Source organism: Ammospiza nelsoni, chromosome 11 (assembly GCF_027579445.1).
Source record: "Ammospiza nelsoni isolate bAmmNel1 chromosome 11, bAmmNel1.pri, whole genome shotgun sequence".
NCBI lineage: Eukaryota > Metazoa > Chordata > Aves > Passeriformes > Passerellidae > Ammospiza > Ammospiza nelsoni.
The window spans coordinates 14,236,214-14,258,792 of record NC_080643.1 but is presented as its reverse complement, the minus strand read 5'-3'; the positions used below and the strand labels follow the sequence as shown (position 1 = coordinate 14,258,792).

General features: G+C 62.1%; 1 protein-coding gene across 2 annotated transcripts; it reads left to right on the top strand.

Annotated features, from left to right (window-relative positions):
• Nucleotides 1-200: 200 nt before the first annotated feature.
• SEMA3F (semaphorin 3F) lies at nucleotides 201-21,780 on the top strand. Of its 2 annotated transcripts, XM_059479956.1 has the most exons (19): nucleotides 201-324; nucleotides 3,173-3,335; nucleotides 11,644-11,804; nucleotides 11,952-12,014; nucleotides 12,436-12,555; nucleotides 14,136-14,216; nucleotides 16,193-16,286; nucleotides 16,606-16,725; nucleotides 17,760-17,899; nucleotides 17,988-18,102; nucleotides 18,289-18,358; nucleotides 18,465-18,609; nucleotides 18,725-18,947; nucleotides 19,765-19,853; nucleotides 20,192-20,233; nucleotides 20,388-20,545; nucleotides 20,628-20,695; nucleotides 21,032-21,165; nucleotides 21,277-21,780. In XM_059479956.1, exons 2-19 carry the CDS (start codon nucleotides 3,224-3,226, stop codon nucleotides 21,688-21,690), a joined length of 2,349 nt encoding a protein of 782 aa, XP_059335939.1. In that variant the 5' UTR covers nucleotides 201-324; nucleotides 3,173-3,223; the 3' UTR covers nucleotides 21,691-21,780. The 2 variants fall into 2 exon arrangements, with proteins under 2 accessions (XP_059335939.1, XP_059335941.1); XM_059479958.1 differs by lacking the exon at nucleotides 14,136-14,216.
• Nucleotides 21,781-22,579: the final 799 nt, after the last annotated feature.

The following is a 22,579-nucleotide window of genomic DNA, read 5'->3' as shown; positions in this document are numbered from 1 at the left end:
GCGCGGCGGGGCAGCGCCGGCACCCCGCAACAAAGGGCCGGAGCGGGAGGTGAGCGGCGGGGGCGGCGCCGGGGCTCGAACCTGCGGCCCGGGGCGGTGGGAGGGGCCGGGGGAGGGCCGTGCGAGGGACGCCCCCCGCGGCGGGCCCAGAGCGGGGCCCAGTGGGGGCCGGCCCCGCCCGGTGCCCGCCCCGCCCCGCCCGGCGCTCACGGGCCGGGGCCGCGGCGGCAGTGCGGCCGAGCGATGGCGGGGGGCCGCGGGACCCCGGCGCGGCGCTGAGCCCCGCGCCCTCCGAGCGCCCCGCCGCCCCGGGACCCCGCGGAGGTAAGAGCGGCGGCGGAGCGATGCCCGGCGCGGGGGGCGCCCCGGGAAAACTTTCCGCCGTTCGGAACTCGCGCGTGTGGGTCCCCCCCGCCGCGAGTTGCCGGTGGAGCGGGCAGGTGGGGCTCGGGCTGCCGGCGCCGGTGCGGTGCCGGGACCCCATCCCCGAGCCGCCGGTGGCACCGGGCGCGCTGGGGACCCCCGCTCCCCGCCTCGCAGCGGGGTTTTACCGAGGTGGGGACACCCTGCCGGTGGCCCTGCTCCGGGAGCCGCGGCTGGGCGGGCGCGCCCCGGTGCCGCTCGGGGCGGGGGGACTGGCGCAGAGGACGGGGGCTGGCGGGGAGCTGCCGGGGCACGGGGCTTGCGACAGGGCTCGGCGGCGAGCGGGTGCCCGGGGAGGGGTGCCGGGGCAGACACACACGCCGGAGAACGGCCGGCAGCCGGAGCAGGCTGGCGGAGCCCGCCCGGTGGGACGGCGAGCCCCGGCAGGAGCCGGGCGCGCTGGGGCTGCGCGGAGGGCGCCCGGGCGGGGGGCGCAGGGGACAGCCGGCGCTCCCTGGGGACAGGCCAGGCGTGCCAGAGCGCAAAGTTGTGCAAAGTTATTTCCCGTGTGCGCGGGGCCGCGCTGGGCAGTTAGCGTTATTGTATTATGTTATGTTATTTTTTTTCCCCCCTATTTTTCCCCCCGTCCCACTGATGGCATCGCGCGCCGTGGCCGGAGGTGGGCCAGGCTCCCCTCCCACTGCCTATCCTGCCTCTATTGCTTTTCCCTCCCGAAATGTTTCCTGCTCTCTCCCGAGGCCGCGGGGAGCGGGCGTGCAGGCAGCCCTACCCCTGGGTCCCCCCGGCTTCTCCCGAGGCATCCCCTGAGCCCTCTTTGGGGCTTCGATCCCAAAATGAGTCCCCGTTCCAGACGAGAAAACCTTTCCCTAATTGCTGGGGCTCGGCGACGCGGAGCTGACCAGCCCGGGGAAGGGGGGATAAAGCCGAGTGGGATTTTGATCTTCCTGCGGCAGCACAAGCAATGGCCAAACTTTAATTGCTAAAAAAGTCCTCCAAGCTCAGACAGCCCGGGGGCTGGAGGGCAGGAATGCGGCCGCTCTCCCCTGGAGTTCTCCGTTTCCCCCGAGTGCAGATGACCCTGGAAATGGACATTTCCTGGCCAAGGTGCACTCCAGCGGCCCGTTTCCCTTTTTTGCTTCCTTGGAATTTGCCTTTCCCAGCCGGGTCTGTGTGCCCCCCACTCACCGCCGGCCCTTTCCCCTCTCCTCGCCCTGCGCTCGCTGCGCTCCCCTCCTCTCCCTCTTTTCCTTTGTTTGCCATCTCGCTCCCTGTCTCTGACGCGTACGCCGCTCCATCCAAATGCAATAGTAGGATTTGCCAGAATTATTTCCTAAAGCTGCCGGGGAGAGGGGGGAGGTTTGGATGGAGGGGGGTTATTTAACTGCAACCAACTGGAGTTTTGGCTGGTGGAGGAATTGGGGGTGCAGGCTGTCCCGGCCTGGCGCTGATGGGAAGGGCAGAGCCTGGGAATGGGTGGGAGAAGGCAGCCTGAAAAGGGACTGAATACCAGTACAATGGAGCAGAGCTGGGTGTGCTCAGGGACAGAGGAGCAAATTGAAATATTTACTGACCCCAAAGGCAAGAAGGAAAAAAAAAATACACAGCCCCAGGGAGCAGCGGTGCCACCGCACTCGGGGTCCTGCCCTGCTGCTGGTGACAGTGCTGCTGCCCTTGCCCAGCTGGGGGCTGGCGGTGTGGGTGCTGTGCACTGCAGGAGAGGCCAGCCAGACCACCCGGGTGGGGTGCGGGATTGCTCCCCTTGCAGCTCAGCATCTCTCTCCGGGGTGCCCCAAAGGGTTCCCACCATCCATCCAGCTCTGTGGGTGTGCCTGTCCCCTGTGGGTGGCAGCTGGCAGAGCCCTGCAGGGCATGGCTTCACCGGGGTGTCACGGTGGGGACCCCTGTTCCCACAGAGCTGCCCCCTTTGCCCGGGCCGGCTGGATGCTCCCCGCATGCCTGAGTGCTGTGGCACAGTGCATCCCACCCCGGCGTGCAGCTCCCTGGGGACACCAGGGGCTTCCCACTGCCCAAATCCTGCCTGAGGTGCCCTGGACTCCCCCAGGAGGGTGCTGCCTCGGGACAGGGGCCTGACCGGGGCGTGGCGTGTCCAGGAGGGGCCGTGGGGCACGTGGGGGGCACCGTGCCCGTGCCCCGTGCCGGGGTGCGTGTGTGGCTTGCTGGAGGCAGCTTGGCGGGCTCCGCTCAGTGCCGGAGCCCCAGGGAGTCCAGCTGCCTGGCACACAGGCAGGGCTTTTTTTTTTTTTCCCTCTTCTTTTTCTTCCTCTTTTATTTATGAAAAAAAAAAAAATCCTTTTTTTTTTTTTTTTTTTTTGTACGTTCTTGGAATAATGAAGTCCAGATTTCCTTCATGTTGGAAAGATTTGATCCCAGCTCTGCTTGCTGTGGCTTTGCTGGGGGCTGGGAGGAGAGGTGGGGAGGCAAGGGCTGGCAGTGGGACCCCTTTGGGTGCTGGGGCAGGGAGAGCCAACCCAGTGGGGGGCTGGGGATGCTGCAGCTGAGGGGGGGGAGTGAGGAGGGATGGAGGGATGCTCCTCACCTGGCCAGCTGGGCTGGAGGAGGGTGCTGCAGCAGCTCTCGCCGTGCTTGCCTCGCCCTGCTGCTCACCAGAGAGGTGAGGCTGTGGCCCCCCTATTTGTGCAGCCTGCAGAGCGGGGTTCAGCACCCAGAGGATGCTGTGGGTGATGGAGAGCGGGATGAGGGGCTTGTACCCCTCGGGGGTGGTGGGTGCAGTGCACTGACCTCCCTCCCACGTGTGCCCCCTTGGCAGGCTCGGCTCCCCAGGCTGCCCTCGGTGTGGGCGCCCCGGCGCGTGCCCACCATGCCCGTGGTCGGAGTCCTGCTCTGGGCCACCCTGCTGACTCTGGGCTGGCGGGCTGCCCACCCCAAGGACCACGGCCTCGCTACCCCCAGGGTGCAGCTCTCCTTCAAAGGTAAGGGACTGGTTGTTGGACTGGGGGGCTGGGTGGGACCCCAAGGTGGAGGAAACCACGGGCACCCCAGTACAGGCTCCTCCTCCTCCTCTTCCTCCTCGTTTGGGGGGCACCAGTGATCTGCACCGTCACAATCTCCTCGGGGATCCATATTCAGGTGTGGCTGCGCTCCCAATCTGCACCAGCACTTGGTGCAGTCTTGGGGTGCTGGTAGCCTGCCTAGTGCCCCCAGTGTGCTCCCTGTTGTGGGTGGGTGGCTCCCTCCATCTGGCCAGGCTGGGTGCTGAGGTGCAGCAGCCCCCCCGGCAGCACCCCGGTTCCAGACAGCAGCTTGACGCCGCCCCGACCCCCCCAGCTGGTATTAACGCCTGGGAGCTGGCAGGGAGCCGGGAGAGGCAGCAGGGGAGGGTGCTGGGTGGGGGGAAGGGGCTTAACCCTTTCATTCCGGGGCTGCTTAGCCCACCCAGCCACTCCAGGAGCTGCGGGGGGACCCCTGGGTCAGCTCTGGGGTGCACATTGGCCGAGGGGTTTGTGTTGAGCTCCTGTTTGGAGGTTGCTGAGCAGGGCGGGCTGAGGCTGATGAGGCAGGTCCCAGGGCTGCAAACCTGGAGGAGTGGAACAGGAATTGTTCCTGCTGTGGGTTTTCCTGCTTGGATGTGTGTCAGGAGGTGACAGACACGAGGAATCTCATGTCTGCCTCCCCTTGGGGTCTGTGGGAGAGCTGGGGCTGTGCTGCCTGTGCCCTTCCTTTGCTGTCCCACTGTGCCTTTGCCCTCTGGTCACCTGCTGAAGGTGTGAGCCCAGGGATGTGGTGGCAGAGCTGGCGGTGAGCACAGCAGAGCCAGGCAGGAGGGGCTGGGGGGCTGACAGCAAATGCAGTGAAGCAGCAATAGCCATGGGTGTTACAGGCTGGTCTTGACAGAAAAAATGGCTGGTATGAAGAGTCTGGGGACAAGTCCAGGCTGGAAAGCAGTGAGCAAGTTCCTCCCCAGAGGCAGGCGCCACTTTCCTCTCCAAACAGCGTTTTTAGAGGGTTTGGGGGCTGCTGGGGCACTTTAGCTGCTGTACAGATGCTTCGCTACCTTGGCTTAAAACACCTCATCCTCACAGCTGTGGAGAGGGGAGGCTCCAGCAGTCCCAGCTGGACCTGGTGCCCTCTGCCGCGGTGTGCTCCAGGAGTGAGATTAATTCTGGATAGGCATGGTTAAGCTTGCTGTGCCACAAGTTAGGGGCTGGTTTGGGGTTGGTTTTTTTCGGCCCCAGCTGGCTGGAGCAATGGTTCCTGGCTGTGCTCAGGATCTGCAGTCCTTCTCCCTCCTGCCTGAGGTGTGGCAGGGCTCCCCCTGCTCTCACTGCCTAGAGGGGGCATTTGTGGTGGGAGAAGGGCTGATTTGCACTGGCGCAAGGAGAAGAAATGCCAGTGGTGTGCTGGATCCAAGCACATTGGGGTTGGGAAGGGGTGCCCCTCACCTCCTTCCTGCCTGTACTCTGGCAAGGGTGGCAGTGGTGGAGGATTCTCCCAGGGTTTTCCTCGAGGGCCAGCTGGGAGCCTCACACCAAACTGCTGGTGAGCAGCTTCCTGAGGTGATCATCCATGTGCAGCCTCCCTGAAGCCCGAGAGCCAAGAGATATGGGGTGACAGTGGCACTTGGTGGATGGTCCAGCCCCTTCTCTTGCCTCTAGAGGCAGGGATGATACCCAATGCCCCAAACCTCCCAGTGCAGCTGCAGACAGTGGGGTGGGGTGTGATGGGTCTGGGCTGGGGACATTGCTGTGATAAGCTGGGCTGGGCTCTGCTGTCAGGGATGGCTGTGCTGCCACAGGGCACCAGTGGCTGTACAGTCACGGCTGCTGGGTTGGGGTTGGGTCTCCAGCACAGCATCCCTCTGGCTAAAGCATCCCAGTGCAGGGTGGGATGGGGGTGGCCTTGTGGCCAGGCTGCTGGGGAAGGAGGGGCCGTGTCCCCAGGGGTGTCCCCGGCGCCGTGGCCGGGTGGCTGTGCTGCCTGGAGCGCTGCCAGCCGCGGGAGCGTCTCTGGGTTTGTTTGCCTTCGCTGTTATCGCGCGCCAGGGGTTTGTCGCAGCTCCCCGGGGCCTGCGTCATCCTCCACGGAGCCCCGGTGTCTGAGAGCAGGGAAAAAATACAGCTGTGAAGTGCTGGAGTGATAGGAAAGGGGTGGGAGCTGGGCTGCAGTGCCCTGTGCAGGGTGATGGCCGGGCAGGGTCAGTCCTCCCCCCGTGGTCTCTTTACGTCTGTCCTCCTCTCAAGGCTTTCCTGTCCGTGTGTCGGTGGGAGGAAGGTGACCAGCATGGAAAGAACAGTGCTGGGAGCGGCTCCGGCACAGCTCCCTTTTGCCAACAGCTCTTCCCAGATCCCAGCCCAGTGCTGGCCAGAAATAGGGTGGATATTTTTAATCATCTCCGTGCTAACAATCCACTCGCTCCCCACACTGCCGTGCACATCCTGCGCTCCCCTCTGCTCCGGGCCTTCCTCCGGGCCGGGGGCTCGGGCACCGGAGAGGCTGGCCCGTTCCCCACGGGCATGCAGGAGGTGATGGTGATGATGGTGATTCATCCCTCCGTGTCCTGCTCCCTGTCCAGCGTGGGAACAGCGTGCGGGAAGGAAGGGTGGGCTCCGGCCCCGCATCAGGGCGGGAAGCCCTCGAGGTCAGGGCTCTCCGTGGGGCTTCCAAACGGGAGCTGCTCCTGCAGCGAGGGGAGCAGCCCTGCTGGCACCTCTCGGAAAAGCTGTGGCTGAGCTCCAGCCGGGGGCAGCCCCGGCGGGGAGGGCCGGGGTGAGAGGCAGGGCAGTTCCTGCAGGGGAAAAAAATTACTTTAAAAAGAATGAATTGAGCGTGGAGTCTCCTCTGGGCTGCACTGCCAGCCCCCTGCCTGGCCTCACTCCTGCCTGCCTCGTGCCTCAGTTTCCCCTCCCACCCCGCTGGCATCTCTGCTGGTGGCCAGGAGATACCGGCACGCTTGATCCGGGCCGGGGGGTGGCAGATGGCTGGAGAGGAGCCCGGGCAGGGCACCATGTCCTGGGGGCCACCCAGGCGCCCTCCTAAGCTGCTGCAGCTGTGGGCACTGCTTGGTGACAGCAGGATGGGATAAACAGGGGGTGCGAGCTGGGCCAAGGGCTTAGGGACAGCCAGTGCTGGGAATGTGCTGGGAACACTGGCCCTGTTGGTCCCCACCCTGCCGTGGGTGCCCCGTGCTGCTCCTCAGGCCCCGTAAAGGTCAGGGGGATGCCGCAGTCCCCTTTGGCGTGCCCGAAGGGGCGGGGCCATGGGGCTGAACCCTGTGACCCCTAAGAGGATTTCCCCGGCTGGGACAGTGGGGGGCTGCGGCAGAGCCCCTCCACCCGCTGGGACCGGCTGCTGCTGGGGCTGAGCTCCCTGGCTCCGGCTGCGAGGCTCCATAAGCTCCTTAAACCCTCCCTCCCCCAAAAACCCTGCGCTATTTCAGCCCCCCCAAGCCTGTATCTAATAAGCCAGTTATCCCTCAAATTAACAGTGCTCCTTATGGAACAGCATGGCCCTTCCCGGGGTCCTGGCAGGGGTGCTGGGGCACAGAGCAGAGGGCCTGGAGCAGCCGCAGTTCCCACCCGGCACCGTGCCCTCTCTTCGGGGGCTGCGGAAAGAAATCGTGTCCAAACATTAAACAAAAGAGCCCAAACAGCAGTGGCTTAGGGCACCTCCGCTCAGCACTTTGCTTTTGGGGTGATTGAAGTATTTTTTCTGAAGCCGGGCTCTTTCCTGAAGGGGATTTCGTGCTGCTGGAGCATCCCCCGACCCAGCCAGGAGCCCGGTCTCCACTGCTCAGGGATGCTCGGTGGGGATGGGTTCCCCTCGCAGCGCTGCTCCTTGGGGCACAGGCACACACCAGCGCTTGGGGCAGGCTGGCCCGGGGATGAATCAGCGGTTTCCGCTGAAAAAATGTGGGTTTTCTTTTTATTTTTTTAATTGTTTTTTGGCTTGCGCCCAAGCGGGCGGGCTGCGATGGCTGCGGGAGCACCCGGCCGGCACCTCTTTCATCCCGGGGGATCTGAGCCGGGCAGCGGCCGTAGCACCTGTCTGTCTGTCTGTCCTGTGCCGCGGGTGCCGGTACGGGGCGGTGCTCCAGCGGGCTGGAGATGGCCGGGGCTGGAAGGCAGCAAGCGCGAACAGGAGTTATTTCATCTCCCGAGCCCCTGCAAGGCAGCTTCGGTTTCCTCCCACCTGTGAATCGGTTAAATGGGAAAAGAGCTTGGCTGGGGGCCACGGAAACTCTCTTATTACATGTAATTAGCTTAATTACATCATAAATAACCCATCAAGGGGTAGCGGAGTGACGCTCAAACAAATAAGCAATTCTGCTTTCATCGGACGACCCACCCAGCTCTTTGATCAGCCCTAATAACAACAAATGCTTTAACCACGAGAGGGGACACATCCAGCCCCCCATCCCTCTCCTGGCATCGCTCCCCATCCTGCCCCTCTGACGCATACCCAAAAAGCTGCATCTCAAATTCCGAGCAGGGAAAAAAATTAGTAGGGAACATAATCAAAATTTGGGGCACGCTTTTAAATTTGTGGGATGAAACGCTGCAGGATGGAGATGGGATTTATCCCTGCTGTGCCAGGCTCCCTTGGGATCAGTGCTGGGCTTCTCCATCGGCATTTAAAGTGAATTCATTCTTCCCCATGCAAAGAAAGGGCTCCCGAAAGGCGCTGGCTCCGCCAGCCGGGGACTGGGGGGGGGCGGGAGTGCGGTTATTGAATATAAACACGCCGTGTAATTTACATGCTAATTATGTTGAATGCGCTACAAGCCCATAATTAGAATCTAATTAGGTGAGAGCGCCTGTAATTGGTTTTGGGGAATGCAGTGATGGTGCACCTGGGGAGGTGACCCGCGCGGGTCGTAATGGCATTAACTCTTCATGCGGGTGCCCTGGTGATGTTTGGGGGAGTCGGGAGGGTTTGGGGGACTGGGCTGGAGTGAGGAGTCCCACGGGGTGCGCGGTTTATCGAGAACCCCCAAAATCTCCCCTTTCCTTTGGAGATCAGCGCCGGTCTCCGTGCCAGTGGGCGATGAATGGGGACCACTCACCCCTGCGCGATGGGGGTCAGCGGTGACGGCCAGCGATGGTGGACAGCTGCCGGAGCCGGGAATGCAGCCCGAAACTGGCATTGCAGGGGGAATTTGGCTTTGCAGAGCCTGCAGCGGGGCGGCGGTGCCGCGGGCAAGGCTGAGCATCGCGCCCTGCTGCCAGCCTGGGGCTCCTGGCCGCCGGCATCGCTCCAGGGCGCGGGGTAATTGCGGCGCAGAGCCCGAGGACACGGAGCGATGGAGGCAGCAGAGTCCCGGGGGGCGCCTCGGTGGGGGCTCCGCGGAATGCTGCGAGGGGACGGTCCCCACGGAGGCCACCCTGGCTGTGATGCCGAGCGGCTCCTGGCTCCGGTGCTCGGCAATTAAAATAGGATTAGGCTCCCGGCCAGCCGGGGAAGCTGTGTCGGTGCTGGGGTTGGCGATGGCGAAGCAGGAGGGAATTTGCTCGTTGGGGCGCATCGGTGGGAGCGGGATTCTGCAGCCCCTGCCCCTCGGCATCCCCAGGGACACCCCATGGCTGCGGGGGCAGCTCTGGGGGCACAGGGACACTGGGGATTAGGCAGGGCGGTGGCGGTTTGGGAGGTCAGAGGTGGTGGCAGGGTCCTGGCCGCCCCACCATTGTGTTTGCAGAGGGCGTCACGGGGCAGCGGGTCCGGCACCGCCCTGCCTCGGGAGCGCCCCTCTGATCGCTGGGCCGTGGGGGCTGAATGGAGACACCGGCGGGGGGCCAGGGCCCTTTGTGCTGCTGGCCCTGTCCCCTGGCAGGCCCTGGAGACGCCCATCCGAATGGATGTGGGATATCTGGGGCTGTCACTGACATGGAACCCTCCACCACCCAGTGTCCCGGCACTCCAGGATCCCGGGGCTGTTGGTGCTGGTGTTCCCAGGCTTGGCAGGGATCACAGATGAGGGGCTGTCCTGGCATGGGGGCTCCTGCCCAGTTTAATTGCCATCCCTGTCTCTGCCTGCAGTTCCGTCATTGGCAGCTGGGGACGGAGCTCTTCTGCTCTGCCTGTGTCACTCACTGCCAGAGCCACCCTGCCTTTCCTGATCCCGAGCTCTGTGACACCACCGTTGTACTGAGGGAAGCACCAGCCCACCCCCAGTGTGGGGCACACACCTGTACACACACCCAGAGTGTGGGGCACACACCTGTACACACACACACACAGTGTGGGGCACACACCTGTACACACACACACAGAGTGTGGGGCACACACCTGTACACACCCAGAGTGAGGGGTACACACCTGCACACACCTGTACACACCCAGAGTGAGGGGTACACACCTGCACACACCTGTACACACACAATGTACAGCCCAGTGGGGCAGCCTCAGGACACAGGACAGGCAGGGAGCAGCCCCAGAGTGCCATGGCACAGTCAGGGACCAGCACAGGCTGGGGACGCCATGGGTGGCATGTGAGCCAGCAGCAGGGAGCATCTGGAGCCCAGATGGGGCAGGCAGGAGGAGGAGCCTGCCGCGGGTGGGTGGGTGAGCTGGCCCCCCATCCTTGGCACTGTTCCACTGCAGCAGCTCTGCCATGGCTCCCCCGCCTGCAGCCCAAATTCCAGCCCTTGCTCATGCCCACTGTGCTCATCCCTCCCTGCAGCCCTGGCAGACAGGCAGGCCCCAAGCCCCCAGGCCAGCGGGGGTTCCTGTCACAGCTGTGACACCGTTCCCGCAGCCAGCCCCCACAGTTCCCATTCCATGTGTGTGCTCTGGCCTCGCTGCTGCGGCTGAGCACATCCAGATCTGCACAGGGGTGGCACTGGGGACCATCAACCACTGCCAGCCGTGGGACAGAGGGGCTGCCCTGCATGGGAGGGACCCTGGGGGCACCTGTGGGACACTCCAGTCCCTTGTGCAGCCCGGAGGTCAGGGGATGTGCAGGCACTTGGCCTCGTGCTGGCAATGGAAGCTAGCTGCTGGAGCCCTGCCCGGTGCTGCCTGGAAGCCAGGGTGATGCTTCCTGACACTGACCTGCAGGACCCTGCTCTGCTCCTCCCCTGGAAGGGTCCCCAGAGCTGCTCCTGGTGCCTCCTGTGACACTCTCCACAAGGTGAAGGTGCTCATTGGATCAGTGCATCATGGACGTGTCACCCGATGGCTGTTGGTGGCATCCAAAGAGGATGACAAGGCCAAAGAGTATGGCATCGGGGGCAGATGGCATCCCATGAGGGTGACATCCAATGACTGAGGATGGCATCTGATTGTTGCTTGTGGCATCCAAAGAGGGTGACACCTTTTAAAAGTGCGGTGTCTCCAAAGTCGTTGGCTTCAGAGGCTGATGGCATCACGTGTAGGTGGCATCCAATGGCTGTTGATGGCATCCTGAGAGAGCAGCACCTCCAAAAGGAAGCATATGGGCAAGATGACATCCCATGGGGACGGCATCTGATGGCTTGGAGTGGTATCCAAAGGGGTGGCATCCAGGGCAGATGTCATCCCATGGAGGTGGCTTCTGATATTTGGGGGTGGTATCCAAAGAGGGTGACACCTCCAAGGGGAGTGACTCCTCCAAAGAGTGGCATCTCCAAAGAGGTGGCCTCCAGGACATTGTATCCTGTTGGGGTAGGGTGCTCTGTCTTACTCGTGCCCTGGCCCTGCTGCGTGGTTCTTGGCACTGGCCCACATCATCTGCAGCACTTCTGCCTTCCATCTGGCTGCCTCGTTGCACTTGTGAATATTCATGACCCTCATTATCCTCTTTCACTCCTTGCTCCCACACTTAGACTAAAAATAACTTTCCAGGGGGGGATGGGGTGTGCGGGGCGGGGGGGAGGCTCATCACCTCCCCTGGAGCTCGTTCCCGGGGGTCCCAGCTCTCCATCCTAGGAGCCAGAGGCTTGGCTGGAACATGTAGTCATGGTGCAGGAGGAGGATGATGCTGGAAATTTTGGGAGATATGGTCTCTGGGCTGAGGTGGCAGAGAGCTCTGGTCTCCTGCCCCATCTCAATGGCAACCTTCACTCCCTGTTGTGGGGTGCTGGATCTCCTGAACCCGGGTTATGCTGGCCACTCTTGGTTGTCCCAGTTGGCCATGAGCATCTCTGTCATTGTCCCTTGTCCCGCATAGAGGTGGCAGTATCATGGTGCTCATGGGGTGGAAAGCAGGCACCTCCTCTCATGGGCTGTCCTCCAGCTGGGCCCAGCTTGGACTCAGGGGTGACACCGGGGTCCCTGGGGTACTGACACCTTCCCTTTCCCCTGTAGAGCTGAAGGCCACGGGCACAGCACACTTCTTCAACTTCCTCCTCAACTCCAGCGACTACCGCATCCTGCTGAAGGATGAGGACCACGACCGCATGTACGTGGGCAGCAAGGACTACGTGCTGTCGCTGGACCTGCACGACATCAACCGCGAGCCCCTCATCGTAAGGGCAGGGCAGGGCGAGCAGGTGGAAGGGGGAATGGGGCATTTTGGGGACCTTTTGGATGCCAGGGCAGGAGCTCGATGGGCATAGCTGGTGCTGGTGGGGCCAGGTGGGAGTCCTGGTCTCCCTGGGTTGGTGTTTCCACAGATCCATTGGCCCGCGTCCCAGCAGAGGATCGAGGAGTGCATCCTGTCAGGCAAGAACAGCAATGTGAGTAACCACCATGAACCCCCTTCTGGTTGTGGGGTGGGGCTGGTGCCTGGCACTGGAGTGGGATTTGTGTCCCTGTATCCTACTCTGGAAACGCCACCCCCTAGCATGTACAGCTGTGTTGGGATGGGGTGGTGCTCCAGAGTGTTGCAGTGTCCTGTCACCCATTCTGTTCCAGCCAGGCAGGTCCTGAAGAGCTTTCTGGGCAAGTAGGAGGCCAAGCTCCCCATGCTGCTTCCTCCTACCAGCCAGGACTGGGCCCTCTGGCTGCCAACTTGTGAACCATGCCATCCCCTGATCCATGCTGTCCCATGCCACATGCCATCCAATGATCTGTTCCATCCCATGCCCACACCAGCACCACCCCACAGCAATCTACAGCCCCTGTGCTTGGGTTGATATGTTCTCCTCTGCTTCCCAGGGGGAGTGTGGCAACTTCATCCGCCTGATCCAGCCCTGGAACCGGACACACCTCTACGTGTGCGGCACCGGCGCCTACAACCCCATCTGTGCCTTCGTCAACCGCGGGCGCAAAGCCCAGGTGAGGGGCGGGAGGGATGGGCTGCTGAGCTGTGTCTGCCACGGGGGTGTTGGGCTGCTGTGTGCCACAGGGGTGCTGAGCTGTGTCTGCCACGGGGGTGCTGAGCCGTGTCTGGCACGGGGGTGCTGAGCTGCTGTGTGCCACAGGGATGGTGGGCTGCTGTGTGCCACAGGGGTGCTGAGCTGCTGTCTGGCACAGGGGTGCTGAGCTGCTGTGTGCCACAGGGGTGCTGAGCTGCTGTCTGGCACAGGGATACTGAGCTGCTGTGTGCCACAGGGGTGCTGAGCTGCTGTGTGCCACAGGGGTGCTGAGCTGCTGTCTGGCACAGGGGTGCTGGCACAGCCACCATGAGGCTGCAGTGGGGTGCGTGCTTGGCTCATCTCTGCTGGCTGCTGGGGAGGTGAAGGTTGTGGGCAAGGGCAGTCTGGGTGTGACCATGGCTAACAGTGTTGTGCTGCTGAGCGGGGCCAAGCCATCTCCGCAGACCAAGGACTTCTCTTCACGCTGGAACTTGGCTGCACTCTGTGGCAGCTCGCACACAACGTGCCCTCCCACCCTGCTGGCTGCAGCCACTGCTGGATCTCCACTGGGACAAGGGACATGTCAACCCAGCTTCCCACTTGCTGCCAGTCTCCTGAGCCCCTCACCGTAGATTCCAAGGATGCCAGCACCAGTGCTGCACAGGGAGAGCCGTGCAGGGATTGTGCCAGCTCGTGTGGCCGTGTCAGGAACACCTCTGGATGGGTGTCACCCAGCACCAAGGACCACAGCGTGCAGTGAGAGGGTGGCAGAGCTGCATGCCGCCAGGCAGGAGGTGTGGCAGACAGAGGAGCATTTCCAGGACAGCCTTGGGAGGGAGCTGGTCTCTGCAAGTGGCAGCATGAGCATCCCAGGGGTCCCAAGCCCTGTGAGGTGTCTGTCCTCTCTGTGCTGGAGTGACAGGTCCCAGACTGTGTCTTCTCCTGAGGCTGGAGAGGGAGTCACCACTGATGGAGGATCACGGCGCTGGATATGAGAGAAGGGTGCCTGCCTCAGAGCCCCCAAACCTGGCATGGGCACTGAGAGAGGGGAATGCTGCTCAGACATCCCAAATTTGGATTGGATTGGGTCTGAACTGGGGAGTGGCAGCATATGAGGAGGACCTGGGGTGCCAGTGCAGTGGAGGACAGCACTAGCTGGCCAGCAGGGTCAGTGGCAGTGTGGAAGTGTTCAGTGACCCCGTGGCGCTCATAGCTTTGATGCTGAGGCGTTGCTCATCAGTGCAGGAGGAACAAGGTGGCAGGTGCTATTTTTGAGCCCCCAGGTGTGAGCCCAGCCTGGCTGGCTGTGGGCAACCATCTCTCCACTCTCTCCTACCCCATGCTAAGGGCACCCCAGTTCTGTGGGAGAGAGCAGGATCCATCCTGGAGAAGCTCCTGCTGGAGGCCAGCCCAGCCTGGAGCATGAAGGAGCCCAGGGGGACAGCAGTGCTGCTGCTCAGTGGGCATCCATCACCCATCTCCTGGGGTCCCCTGCTCCCCCCTGCCCTGGGGGTCCTTCCCCTGCTGGTGCTAACTCTCTGCCCTGCTCCTTTTCCCCAGGGGTTCCCGCCGAGCCAGCCGGGAGGCCGGGGAAGCAGCTCCACCGACAGCCCCCTCAGCCCGAGACCAGCACAGAGCAAGGTGGGAACGGGTCTGGGAGCCCGCCTGGCACAGGGGCGCCATGCCAGAGCCGCGGGCTCCTCCTCCCACTGGCATGCTTGGACCCTGGGCATGGCCGGGCACTGCCCCCTTCCCTCCCAGCGCAGCATCTCCGGCCCCGGCCTGGCGGCAGCTCTCCTCCTCCCACTAACTCCTTCCTCCCAGCCCGTGTAGGATCCCCCCATCCTAGGGGGGACACTGTCAGGGATGGTGGCTCTCCACCCACCGCTGCCTTTGCCTACTCCAGGCTTGCTGTGTCCCTTGGAAGTGGGACTGTGTGTCAGCAGAGCCACGGGGCTTGGAATGATTCAGGGGAGGATGTGCAGAATGTGTTGGGGTAGGACCTACAGAGACTTTACTGAGCAGCTGCTTCACCTTGCCCCAAGAGGGGCTTATGTCATCCTGGCAGTCAAGTGCACTCAGGGAGGTGACAGCATCCCCAGCTCCTGGGAGCACCCCAGTGTGCAGCCCACCCTGACAGTGTCACCCCCAGCCTCTCCCCTCCGGACTAACACGGGCAGTGCATGGGCTGGGGAGCATGGGGGACATGGGCACCCTGGTGCAGCCTGAGGCTCCCCCAGCTCCTCGGGTGGGTGGGGGCAAAGGGTGATGCTTGGTAGTGAGCATCTCCCAGACTGTGGGCAGCTCCTGCTGCCAATTCCCCAATGCCAGCTGGGAAAAGGCTGTGTCCATTTTAGCCCCCTCAGGTCACCCCTGCTGGGCCTGTCATGGTCACCCCTGTGTCCCAGCAGGAGCTCCCTGGGGCTGCCAGCACGTGCTTCCTGGCAGCTCTGGTGCATTTCCAGGTGTGTTAGCTGATCAGCAGTGCCAGCACCACAATGGCTCCTGTGTTGCCTGATCAGGAGGGTGAGATGGTGCAGCCAGTGCCAGGGTTGTGCTGGAGAGACAGAGGTTGTCCATGTGAGGTGGTTGCCCACTTCAGGAGCAGGGCCAGCAGTGGGCAGAAGTGTTTGTGATGGTGATGGTGGCACAGACTGCACAGTGCCGTGATGGGGATGGTGAAACATGGCTGTGCCCTTCTCTGGGCAGCTGGTGTGAGCAAACCCTCCAGTGGGAGATGCCCACAGTGAGATCCCAGCCCCTCACCCTCTCTTGTTCTTCCCAGAGCCTGGGCTCCACCAGGACCCTGCTGGCCTCTCAGTGGAGGGTGGCTGTCACTGTGTCTGTCACCCATGTGCCAAAGCCAGGGCACAGGGCCAGCGGGCATCTGCCCAATTTGGTTACTTAAGGTCCCCCATGCCCAGGCTCCCCATGGGTGCTCTGTGCTGCTGCTTTGTCTCAGCTGAAGGTGGTCCTTCTGCCACGGTGAGAAGTGACCTGGCTGGGCCAGCCTGACAGAGGATTTTGGAAGTGCCTCCAGAGGCAGTGTGGGTCTCACTCCTGGCTGGGAATGTGTGATGGTGCCAGGGATGGCCACGGGAAGGCAGAAGCAATGGTAGGGAGGCATCCCATGGAGCAGACACAGCATTTCACCATGTGAAGAAAAGAACTGGAAAATGGCCCCTGACAAGAGAAGTGCAGTGGGTCCAGCAGCCAAGCTGTGCTGAGCTGTGCTGCAGGGCCGGCCCTGCCTGCTGAAGCTGCTGGGGCTGTGTGACCTTGCTGGGCAAGTGACAATGTGCAGCACAGCCAGCTGGAGTGAAGAGGCTGTCAGAGGGGGATGTTTTCCCAGACCTGGAGGATGGATGCCCCACTTCAGCTTGATGGCTCAGCCAAGTCTCCAAGTGGTGGAGGGCATGGAGAAGAAGCCAGCGTCTTTGGAGGAATTGCTCACAGGAGCTTCAGCTTCTCAGGAGACCTGCAGACCCCTTCCACGTCTGTCCTCGCTGCTGTGCACCGTCCTGGAGGAGGCTGCCTCTCCTGGGGGGCTTTGGGAGCTGTCACATGAGTGGAGGGGTGAAAGTCTAACCAGCTGCTCTATTTGCTTCCTTCTTCAGGATTATATCTTCTACCTGGAGCCAGACAAGCTGGAGTCGGGCAAGGGGAAGTGTTCCTACGACCCCAAAGTAGACACTGTCTCTGCATTAATAAGTGAGTCCTGTGGCTCCCTGGAGCCAGTGCTTCCTGTTCTGGGCAGAGGGAATATGCAGGTGGGATGGAACAGCTGCACCCAGAGGAGCAGGGTTCCTGCTCTGCCACCCCTGCCTGCCTCAGCTGGCCAAGCACCTGAGCCAGCAGAGGAGGAGATCGTGGTTACAGACCAGTGCCAACCTCCAGAACTCTCTGGGATGGTCACAGGCAGTGGCTCTTGGTTGCCTGGTGGCTACTGGCCAGGTCTGGGGCTGGCAGTTGAAGAAGGTGGGTGGATGGGATGAGGTGGGCATTCCTGGCTGACCTCTGCCCTCTGCAGATGAGGAGCTTTATGCTGGTGTGTACATTGACTTCATGGGCACGGACGCGGCGATCTTCCGCACCATGGGCAAGCAGACAGCCATGAGGACAGACCAGTACAACTCCCGCTGGCTCAACGGTGAGTGCAGGGGACACTGGCCCAGGTGCTCTGGGGACATCATGGCTCCAGGCCTAGAGGTGGGACCTGACATGTGGGACTGCCTCCTTCTCCAGAACGGAGACAGCAGCCAGGATGGATGGATGGATGGGTGGATTGATGATAGATAGATGAATTGATGATGGATGGATGGATGGATGGATGGATGGATGGATGGATGGATGGATGGATGATGGATGAATTGTACATGGATGGGTGGATTGATGATGGATGGATGGATGGATGGATGGATGGATGGATGGATGGATGGATGGATGAATTAATCATGGATGGATGGATTGATGATGGATAGATGAATTGATGGACAGATGGATGGATGATGGATGAATTGATCATGGATGGATGGATGGGAAGGCACACAGAAGCAGGGCTAGCTGTGTGGGGCAGTGACAGACATGCCTGGAGCTTTACTGGGTGGAGGGAGCAGACTGGTGAGAGATGGGGCTGGCCCTGTCAGTGTCAGTGCATGGGTTTGTGCAGCGCTGAGATGTCACCCGTGTCGCCTGCAGTCGGTGACCCCGAATGTTCATCTGCCCCCCTCGGAGCACCCCTGCCTGCGGGGCAGCAGCTGAGTAAACACAGCAGAGCAGATGGGATGATCCTGCCTGGCTGGGGAGCCAGCAGGGTGGTAACCTGAAGAGGGGGAGCTGTCAGCACAGGCTGGACACGGGCTGATGGATGGCAGGGAGAAGCTTCCTGAGAAGCTTCCATGCTGTGTGGTTCCTTCCTGGGGAAGACTGGTTCCCAGCACCTTGCTCGTAGAGCTGATGTATCTCTTCAACCTGTGGACCTCAGGAATGCTCCCAGGGCCCCCAGAGATGCTTCAAGCCTCTCCTGGTGTGTTAGAGATCACAAGAGACACTCAGAGATGTAGCTCTCACTCTGACAGCGTGAGAGATGTGATGCTTCAGCAGAGGGGGGCTCAGCATCCTGCTATGACATGGAGCAGGGGTGCCACTGGGCTGATGGTGCCATGCTGTGCTGTGCCATTCCAGACCCAGCCTTTGTCCGTGCCCAGCTCATCCCTGACAGCAGCGAGAGAAATGATGACAAGCTTTACTTCTTCTTCCGAGAGAAGTCGGCTGATGCCCCGCTGAGTCCTGGGGTCTATTCCCGCATCGGGCGCATCTGCCTGGTAGGTGTAGCGGAGGAGAGGCAGGAAGCAGGCCAGGAGGTGGGCAGGGGGACAGGCAGGGCTCAGCACAGGGGTCTCACTGTTGCAGAATGACGACGGGGGCCACTGCTGCCTTGTGAACAAGTGGAGCACCTTCCTGAAGGCCCGGCTGGTCTGCTCTGTGCCGGGACCCGATGGAATTGAAACGCACTTCGACGAGCTCCGTGAGTGTGCCAGGAAAGGGATGGGAGCCTTCTCTACCCCTGCAGGCTTGGGCGGCACCCTGGGCAGAGCTGGGGACACCGCTGCTGCCCCTTGCCTCTTGCTCTTCCATGGGTAACTGCTCTGCCTGTACCCTGGTGTCCCTGCCTACCTTCCCTATGGTGACGCCTCCATCTTTCTGTCCCAAGAGGACGTCTTCATCCAGCAGACTCAGGACACCAAGAACCCTGTTATCTACGCTGTGTTCTCTGCTTCGGGGTGAGTGCTGACCCTCCTGGCACAGTGCAGGAGAGGAGGGAGTTTCAGCTGGGCGTCTGTCCTGGCAATGCTATGACAAAGGGTGGCAGCACGTCCTTGCCCCCAGGTCGGTCTTCAAAGGCTCTGCTGTGTGTGTCTACTCGATGGCTGACATCCGCATGGTCTTCAACGGGCCCTTTGCCCACAAGGAGGGACCCAACTACCAGTGGATGCCCTACACAGGAAAAATGCCCTACCCCCGCCCAGGCACCGTAAGTTACCCCCGGGCACCATGGGTATGTGAGCCAGTGCCTGCCAGGCAGCCGGCACCCTCAGACCTGTGCTCAGGCACCAGTTCACCAAGCCCCGGTGATGTTTGTACCACAGTGCCCCGGGGGGACCTTCACCCCGTCCATGAAGTCGACCAAGGACTACCCCGACGAGGTGATCAACTTCATGCGCGCACACCCACTGATGTTCCACGCCGTGTACCCCACGCACCGCCGGCCGCTGGTGCTGCGCACCAACGTCAACTACCGCTTCACCACCGTGGCCGTGGACCAGGTGGACGCGGCAGACGGGCGCTATGAGGTGCTTTTCCTGGGCACAGGTACCCACGCCGCGCACCGCGGGAACGCAGCATGCTCCGCCGCGGCCCGGAGGGCACGGGCACCACCAGGGCTGGCCAGAGCACGGTGCCCTCCACCGCTAGGGCGGGGTGTGGGGCTGAGAATGCCCCCCTGAGAGCCCTCTGCCCCTCCTCCAGGCTACAGACTGTTCTTTCCCTGTCCCAGTGCCATCCCACAGACCCTGCTGTCCTGCCTGGTCCTTCCCTTAGCCCGCCTCCCATCCCTGAAGCCAGTGATCCAGCATGATCTTCCCATCCTCGGGATCCTGCCATGCAGCCTGATCCTCCCCCTGTCCTGGTGCCTGTTCCAGGGGCCTCATCATGCAGACTCATCCTTTCCTGACCTTAGCACCCACCCATTCCTATTGCCCATGCTAAGCCCATCATCATCCAGCCTTGCACCTTACCTACCCAGTTGCCTATCCCAGAGGCACTGACATCCAGCCCTGTCCTTCCCAGATCTCAATGCCCATCCTAGGGGCACTACCATCCAGGCCAGTGCTTCCCCTGCATCCCAGAGCACCCCTGATCCATCCTGGTCCTTCTCCTGCCCTGGTGCATGTCTGCATGCTGCTCTGGGCACTCTCTGGCACTCTGGTGGCACTCGTTAGACACAGCTGGTTACCTGAGCTGGCACACTCCACCCCAGACATAGCTAGCTGCCACAGCAGGAGAGAGATGGGGATGGGCCTGGGGGATCCTTCCTTTCCACAGGCCCAGCAGGGATGCCCTTCACAGACAGGGAGGGCATGGGTGCCCAGGGTAGCACTGAGCACCTGGACACTGTGGTGTCTTGCAGATCGGGGCACCGTGCAGAAGGTCATTGTGCTCCCCCGGGATGACATGGAGACAGAGGAGCTCATGCTGGAGGAAATTGAAGTGTTCAAGGTAAGGGCTGGCATGTCCTCCACCCTCTGCTGAGTGTTCTTGACCCTGCCAACCAATCCCTTGGGACAGCAGCCAGTCCCTTGAGTTACCAGTCATTCCCTGGGACAGTAGAGAGCCCCTTGGGACATCAGCCAGTCCCTTGGGACACTAGTTACCTCTGTGCTAGCTCTGGAGGGACTCCAGGCTTTGGTCCTCCTGCCTGCTGCCCACTCATATCTCCCCCTGCCTGCTCTGCCTGCTCCAGCTGCCTGTGGGGGGTCTGGAGTGCCCACCCCAGGGCTGTTAGCATCATTCCAAGCAGTTATCCCTCCATCTCCTTCATTCCTGCTCTCATCCAGGTGCCAGCCCCCATCAAGACGATGACCATCTCCTCCAAGAGGGTGAGTCCTAGCAGAGGCTGGGTGGGCAGATCCCGTCCCTGTCCCAGCGGTGGCATTGCCCAGCATCACCACAGCACCTGAGCAGGGTGTTTGCAGGGCCCTGATGCAGTGGGGATGAGGCAGTATCTCAGCCTGTCCTCCTTGTTCCCCACAGCAACAGCTCTATGTGTCCTCGGCCGTAGGCGTGACGCACCTGGCGCTGCACCGCTGTGACGTGTACGGGGAGGCCTGTGCCGACTGCTGCCTGGCGCGGGACCCCTACTGCGCCTGGGACGGCAGCGCCTGCACCCGCTACTCCGCCTCCTCCAAGAGGTACAGCGTGGCCAGGGAGGGCAGGGAGGGCAGGGGGGCACCCCAGGCACAGGCTGCCCCTCTCAGCTCCCGCTTCCTGCAGGCGCAGCCGGCGGCAGGACGTGCGGCACGGCAACCCCATCCGGCAGTGCCGCGGCTACAACTCCAACGGTGAGCGGGGCTGGGACAAGGCTCCAGCATGGGACACCTGGGAGGGGAGGCTGAGGGCACAGGGCTGCCTGGGGACACAGGGATTCCTTGGCAGGGATGGTTTTGTGGGTAGATGTAGGGGAAGATACATGGATGAATGGGTGGGTGGTGGATGAGTGGGTAGTTGTAGGGGGGAAGATGAGCACTGATGAGTGGAAACATTGGGAATGAGAACAAGCACAGATGAATGGGTTGGTTCACGGATGCATGGCTGGATGGAGACATTGGGGAGGAGATTGAACATACTTGGATGCAGTGGGTTTGGGGGTGACCTGGCTGCCTGTGGCCCCCCTGCAGCCAACAAGAACACGGTGGAGGCCGTGCAGTACGGGGTGGAGGGCAGCACAGCCTTCCTGGAGTGCCAGCCCCGCTCGCCCCAGGCCAGCATCAAGTGGCTGCTGCAGAAGGACAACAGCGACCGGCGGAAGGAGGTAGGGCAGGGCAGCGCTGGGGCGCGGGGTGCTGGGTGCCAGCGCTGAGCTGTGCCCCCATCTGCGCGGGGGTGCCAGCGCTGAGCCGTGCCCCCTGTGCTGTGCCCCCAGGTGCGCGTAGAGGGCCGGGTGCTGCGCACGGAGCAGGGCCTGCTGCTGCGCGCCCTGCAGCTCAGCGACAGCGGCCTCTACTCCTGCACCGCCACCGAGAACAACTTCAAGCACACGGTGACCAAGGTGCAGCTCCGCGTCCTCAGCAGCCGCGCCGTGCACACCGTGCTGGTCCAGGCAGAGAGCCCGGCCCCCGGCCTGCCCGGCGCCCCCACTCCCCGCTACCAGGACCTGCTGCAGCTCCTCAGCCAGCCCGAAATGGGACTGCTGGACCAGTACTGCCAGGGCTACTGGAGGCACACGGCCGCCAGCCCCCCGCAGCCGCTGGCGGGCCTCAAAGCCAAGGAGCAGCAGGAGCAGAGGAAGCCTCGGAACCGCCGGAATCACCAGCCAGAGACCTATGGGCATACATGAAACCATCATCAGGGACTTTGCTAGCACAGTGGTCTATTTTTCCCCCCTTTTAATATTAAAAATATCTATAAATAAATAAATATATATATATATATATATATATACACATCCACGCACGCACACACACGCAGACACACACGCTCTCCCCTCCCACAGGAGGTGGTATTTATTTGTAGGCTGTACATAGGCACTGGGGTGGTGCTGCCCCCACCTCCCAGCTCCAGGGAGGAGCAGGGGCCCCTGAGGTGGCTTCAGCCACCATCGCTGTCTTTCTCCCTGCCAAGGACCCCCAGTACCTGCTGTGCAGGGACCATGGGTCACCACAGCCCCTCTGCCACACAGCTGGGACACTGTGCTGGAGGATGGATGTCCCTGTGTGGGAGGCCCTGGGGAGGGCAGGGGGGTTGCAGTGCCAGCCAAGGGCTGCCCGCTGTAAGCTGGGCAAGACCATCATAGTTCTGTGCCTCAGTTTCCCCACAGGGTTATGGAGGAGCAAGTGCTTTCTGTGGGGAAGCTGTAGACCACCAGGCAAGCTGAGGAGGAGGGGCAAGGGTACATGGCTCTGTCCCCTCCCTGCGGGCTTGGCAGGGGTGAGATCGGACCTCAAGGTGGGACCGAGGTGTCCAGGCAATAGTGGGGGCTTGGCCCCAGGGTCGTGGGATGCAGAAGGGAAGGAGAAGGAGCCACACTGGTGTGAAACCTTGAGTAGCTGCTGGAGCTTGGTGACAGTGGCACCCAGAGGGGTTTGGGGCACCTAGCCCATCAGCCACCCTCCTTGGGCACCCTGGTGGGTGTGGAGGGCTGTAAATAGCTGTACATGGGAACACAGGGGTGACCAGGGCTAATAAGTGCCCGTGCTGCCAGGGGTACCCCCAAATAAAGGCTGGCT

Bases quoted from the DNA above. Each gene is read 5' to 3' on its own strand.
- SEMA3F (XM_059479956.1), top strand. From the start codon at position 3,224: ATGCCCGTGGTCGGAGTCCTGCTCTGGGCCACCCTGCTGACTCTGGGC. The intron at 12,015-12,435 runs GTGAGTAACCAC...TCTGCTTCCCAG, and splicing joins TGTCAGGCAAGAACAGCAAT to GGGGAGTGTGGCAACTTCAT. The intron at 17,900-17,987 runs GTAGGTGTAGCG...TCACTGTTGCAG, and splicing joins GCATCGGGCGCATCTGCCTG to AATGACGACGGGGGCCACTG.